The 5,872-nt window shown below is 45.4% G+C and overlaps 2 protein-coding genes across 2 annotated transcripts; both read right to left on the bottom strand.

Annotated features, from left to right (window-relative positions):
- BDV38DRAFT_279177 (ricin B lectin domain-containing protein) lies at nucleotides 1-640 on the bottom strand (the record flags this gene model as incomplete). The annotated part of the gene is made up of 4 exons (XM_032058941.1): nucleotides 1-130; nucleotides 197-296; nucleotides 359-471; nucleotides 531-640. 4 exons carry the CDS (start codon nucleotides 638-640, stop codon nucleotides 1-3), a joined length of 453 nt encoding a protein of 150 aa, XP_031917335.1.
- Nucleotides 641-2,421: 1,781 nt separating this feature from the next.
- On the bottom strand, nucleotides 2,422-3,881 carry BDV38DRAFT_279176 (uncharacterized protein; the record flags this gene model as incomplete). Its single annotated transcript, XM_032058940.1, has 2 exons — nucleotides 2,422-2,814; nucleotides 3,756-3,881. The coding sequence occupies 2 exons, from the start codon at nucleotides 3,879-3,881 to the stop codon at nucleotides 2,422-2,424; spliced, it is 519 nt and encodes a 172-aa protein (XP_031917334.1).
- Nucleotides 3,882-5,872: the final 1,991 nt, after the last annotated feature.

The raw sequence follows: 5,872 nt of genomic DNA, 5'->3' as shown, positions 1-5,872 counted from the left end.
CTAAGCGGATCTCAAAAAGAATTGCTGATGTTGAGTACCATTCTTGGTGTAGGTGAGGGCTTCAGTCCTATCGTCGGTCTTCGCCCCGGAAATGTCGATCACCTTGCTGGGGAATGCAACACTGACAATGCTATTTTGGAACAAAGATATCAGCATGAGCACAGCAAATATCTCAGATCTGTGACAGTAAACTTACAAGTAGGCTCCACTGCGATCCTTGACGGGCTCAATCTTCCAGCGCACACGTTTCTCGAGGGGAGAGATGAGATTCGCAGTGATTTGTTTACTATCATCGGCTAAAAGCATTCACATTATCAACATCACTGCTCACACAAAGGATGAGGGTATCCAGTCGTACAAGCCGTGAGATACGTGCCAGACCTGACATTGATGATGAGGTACTCGTCATTGCCAGCATGAGCGAAGACAAATCGTTGATTTGGACCGTATTGGTCATTGTCAAGTGGCTTACTGTTGAGGGTGTTAGTTACTCCTTATGTAGTACGATCAAAGGGTGTGGAGTGGTATACTAGAGCTGCAGCTTGGTGCCATCTTCCTTCTTGCCGCTGTCGAGATCAAGTCGCTTGTCAACATGGCGGGCGACTATGGTGTATACATTGGGCCCAGTGAAGTCACTCATGGTTATGGTGTTTGGACGATGGACTGAATGGCACTTGTGGTTGTTTTGATTGTGAATTGAGAGTGTCAACTGAGGGCTTTTTGAGAAGGTGATTTCGTAGAACGGATACCCACGCTTTATAGCTTGGTTGCGAAGACTGATCATGGGTTTTGGCTGGCAGGGTATTAATCTCATCTGTTTCCATTTCTAAGAGAAACTGAACCATGCATACGTGCTTTCGTCGTCCCTCCTGCCAAACCAATCATTAACTATGGATGTTGCGTCAGTCTGCAGGCATGATGTGCTATTGCGCGACTTTTCACCCCGTCTTGAATCTTGATCCTATTTTCGACCAATTTATATATGTGAGAAATGCTATTTATTAATGCCATTCCTATAGTAGTTGTCTATCATACTCACCAAAGGGCTGAGCATGAAAGTAGCAACTTGTGGTATCTTATGATGCTCCCGTCGGAGACACGTCCAGAGAGCATCACTCCCTTTGCGATAGAGATTCACTTTACATCGCTCAAGTAGATATTTACATTGACCATCGAGGAAGATACGTGGCTCCCTCGCAGCCGCAGCTTGAATCTGCAGATGTTTGCCTAGAAGTGTCAGTGGTGTATGCAGATGCAGGCCATCGGGATCGATTGGCCAGGAAGCCTCCACTTTGTCCACCCTGATGCATAGTACTAGTATTTTACCTATGTTTCCATCGCATCTAATTTGGCTAAAGATCCTCTGATTACTACCTTCCCCGCTCGCTCTCGCACCGTCCGACGCAAGCCACAACGAATACTCTACAGATATTAGGCCCAGGCATGCATTGAGCTGTCCACCTCAGCTACGCCTGTTAGTTGTTTCAACCCACCATCAAGAGGCGTACGCCAATTGCATCGCCATGCTTCATAGCTCCTCATTCACAAGGAATTCGGTTAGTCCCATATCAGGGTACATCTTCTCAGCGACGTGGCCCTTCCCCGCAGCGTTGCAACCAGACACTTGCCGATTAACCCAGGGACCCTGTCCAACAACGTTTACACAGCGTAGTAGTTACTCTTGCGACAGCTGTAGGTAAGGTCGACATGTCACACCTGGTAAGCAATGTTGGATTTACGCCTTTGCCTCGAGCGCCAGATTCTCGACGGGTCGTTTCCTTGAGAATAGCTAGCTTCGGTAGGATGGAGAGCATTCGCATGATTGTGGAGCCGAGCTCCCATCATCTATGTTAAATTTTCCTCTGCTGGTATCTCGCAGAACTGTCCAATAATATCGCGAACATAGTTCTCTACACGGAATTGTTCATAGCTCTCCAGCTTTTGTTTACTGCTAATTCGTATGGATTGTTGCCTCCAACTCCTCCAGCGCAAGCCATGGCGAAAAGTCGCTGCACCGCAGCCCCACGCACCTGGTGGTTCTAGATAGGAATTTTTATCGTTCAAAATCTACGGGGACAGTTTTCTTTCCTCTTACGGCTACTGTCGCTTTAAGAGATTCACCCGGGCAAGCCAAATAATTTACTCACCCATTTAAAATCCTTTATTTTATCTCTTTACCACCAATACTTACCCTTAACCCGTATCCTCCCTTCATACCTATACCAGTTTTCTAGCTACTTAAACATCCATTCTTTTCTCGCAATTCATGACCACCTCCATACTCGACGCTATCCTCACGTTGTAGCTACCATAGAAAGACAGTGGTTAGGGAGTAGAAGATTTAAATACCATAGATTACTATATACTAGCTTAATAGGCAAGAAAATCACCCTTGTCGTGGCTCACGGCCTCGAGCTCTGGCTATAACGGCTTCCAGGCCTCTTTCACCAATGAAAGCTCCACAGGCCATTTCTCCTGTTCCACAATGCGCGGCAGGATGTCTGGGTCCGACTCATTGTCACACGGATCACTTGACATTCCTTGGGCGTCAGGGAAGGCGATAATTCTTTGGGATTTGAGAGTCGACGCTAGAACTGTCTGGAAAACTAGAGATGCAATTTGAAGGGTTCCACACGTAGGTGCAGATATGATAAGTGAAACTTTCGACTGGTCAAAGAAGGCGCCTTTACGAAGCGATTCACATTGACTCTCACCAGTTGGTGTCAAACGTGGTTCAGGAATGGCATAGCAATCGTCACCAACATCATGAAAGCCTTCCCTATGACGAACGCAATGGATAATTGGTGGTATTTCCTGTAATTCTAAGGTCAGTAGACCAACAGTAGAATTTGCAAGACGGAATCTCAACCTTGACAGCTAGAAAAAGCCTCTACCGCGATGCTGGGGACGGGCGTTTTTTGGAGCCAGAATCTGTCGCTAGCAGATGGTAGATGCTCGCTTAGTGAACGTAAACTGCACTCTTTGTCAGGGATAAAGGATAATATTTAACTAATCAACTAACTATACGCCGTGCTTATAAAGCATACAGTTGCCTTGGAGCTATATGGAACAACAACTGAGCTCACTACGTTAGCTCGTCGAACGTGAGTAAGCTAACCTCAACTCTATCTCGAGGTGACTAGTATCTTGGCAGCCTCATTTAAAAATCTATAGTGGATATGTCTTTCGAGAGCTAATCGAATCAGAACGGTCCTTTGGCCAAACATTGTCAGGGTTTTGATCAAACTATACTTTGTACCAAGAAACGGACCAAGGTTTAGTTATTTTCGACACAAAACCTCTTTCTATTCTGCATTTACTTTTAAAGGATGTATATTGTCGAAGAGCTAGCGATTCTCAAGCTCTCGGGGGTTTGAATCGTTGCGACTGTCACATACCGTCGGGCGGCTCTAAATCTCCATCAGTCTTGGTTTTTTTTATGGCGCTGAAGACTTCCGTGGCAGTCAATATCATCGGCACACCCGGTGCCTTGTTTACTAAACTAATGGGCGTATTTGGAGACTTTCAACCTACGAAGTCAATGAAAGCTCACAACATGGCTGTCAAGGATATACGGGGACCGTTCAAAAAACGCCGTCGAAAAGCACCTCTCGGTCAAACATGCCGGAAGTTCCTCAGGCTGAATCACCATCTGCTCGGATTGAGCGTCTTGAACATGAACGTCCACCGGCATTTGCCAATCTATGGACTGAACTATGATTTTTGTTTGGCATAGTTATGTCACAGTTCTTGACCGAGTTCTTCGTCTCAGGCTTCACGGTCATCTTGCCACCACTGGCCCAAGAGCTGAAGATTCCCCAGGCTTCGCGGGTATGGCCTCCGACTACCTTTTTGCTTGTAATTTCGAGTACTTTGCTCATATTTGGTCGCCTGGGTGATATTTGCGGAGGATACCCTCTCTTTTTCGCTGGCCTTGGATGGTTTCTTATATGGAGTCTCAACACAAGCTACTACTTCTGCATAACTAGCTTCTGGCTGCTTTTTCCTCTTCACGAGCTATGGAATTGCCCTTCGCCTTTTCGATGGCGTGTCGAACTGCGTCAGCGAGACTGACACTAACGGTGACGTTGACTTGCGTCTAAAGCATGCTCATGGTAGATATGTGGCACTGGAGGAAGAAGGAGTATATGTCTCTCCATGAGGCGTAAGAAGACGTTGTGTGTAGCCGGTGTATCTATCTCGACAGTAGACGTGGTGTGAGGCATGTATGGAGATGAGGGAAGGGCAGCAGAAACTGAAAGAAAGGTGGTTTTGTGCCCACGACGCGTTCTGATGCGATCTTGAAGAATTAAAAATTGAGGACACACTTCATTGCTAGACCATGTTACTGTCACAAAGGGAAAGCCGAGAGACAGAGTCCCAGTTGGTTAAGTATCAAGCGTCGAATCGATGTGGGTCTGAAGGATCGAGACCATGAACTATATGTTAGAGTAAGTGCATAATGGCAGGAGATTGACGTATTCTATTGACAATCTTGTATATTGGATGTTGAGCTCATCCATATTGTCCTATCAAGCCCGCAAGATAATCAAGGAATAGAATAACTGTATGAACGTCCGATCTTCACCCCACTCATAGACATATTCGATCCAACGTCGAGATGACCCTTCCGTAGCTCGACGAGCCCAAATCTTCTCAAGCACCATAAAGGCATCTACTACACTGGCAAGTTGCGCAGCTTAGGCGGATCCCACGGTTTGACAGCATGTTATGGACTTGGACATTATACATCCCAGGTAATATTTGTTCAGAATCGGGAGTGAACAAGACGGGGTGGGAAAGTGGATTTTCTTACGCGGAGTCATGCTGGAAGGCATTGACTGCCTCTTGGTTTGAATACCTTGCAAACCGCAATAGGAAAATAAAATCACTAAGCCAGGAAGTAACGAATGTAGAGTCTTGCATATAATCGATGGAGAGAGCTACTAGTAGCTCGTTCCAATAGTCGTCTTCCCCTCCCACCTGCTATTCCAGTCACTCCACTAGCTAGTTTGTATACGAAACATTAGTACCGACGCGTGATTCTGCTGAATATGCCAGCATCCAAAAGTGCAAACCCTGATATTCCATTCCCTGCAAGCATATCATATCGTAACATACCAAAGTCAAAGTTGCTCGACAGGTGACTCTTGCTATCATTCAAAACTCACTGACCTTCAAGCTTGTGTACGCTCTGTTCCACTGCAACACTTTACTCGCTTTATTGCTTTATTGTGAATGGCCAAATTATTATATCAGGCTTGTTAGCTTTTTGGCCGATCCCGTATCCATCCATATTTGCCTGTTGTCGAATACCGCCGAGCATTCTCGTCCTACTTTCGTGTACGTGTCTCTCTGATGTCTAGTGACGAACATGACTTGTAATCTTCGGTTGCAAGAGCAATAAGACGTTGTACAACCACGATAAGAAGAACCAACTTTTGCTGTTAATTGGGGTTAAGTCAAAGCCACTTGGTGAGAAACACCAAGGGAAAATGGACGGGACCGTTTTGAACAACATAACTATAGAACATTAGCGGTAAGGCAAGCTTTGCTGCGACTCAAATACTATTATTTAATGTCATACATGTTTGATAGCACCAAGCCATTTTTGATTAGCTGTACCACCATGTTAAAATGCACTGAACTGGTGATCCTTACGTGGTAGTTGTAGGTCAAGTCGACTAATTGAACTTTCTTAATCGAACTACTTAGGCTCTTGGTAGAGTCCTAATACACAGGATCTTTGAAAGGGAAGCAATCCCGATCTATGGCGATCATAAACTCAAGGGCGAAGATGACCAGTATAGTTAGTTTGTAGAAGTCATATATCGGAATACAGAAGATTTACACGTTTTTATATGACGTCATA

This window comes from Aspergillus pseudotamarii (genome assembly GCF_009193445.1).
Source record: "Aspergillus pseudotamarii strain CBS 117625 unplaced genomic scaffold BDV38scaffold_8, whole genome shotgun sequence".
Taxonomy (NCBI): domain Eukaryota; kingdom Fungi; phylum Ascomycota; class Eurotiomycetes; order Eurotiales; family Aspergillaceae; genus Aspergillus; species Aspergillus pseudotamarii.
This window is presented reverse-complemented; position numbering and strand designations above follow the sequence as displayed.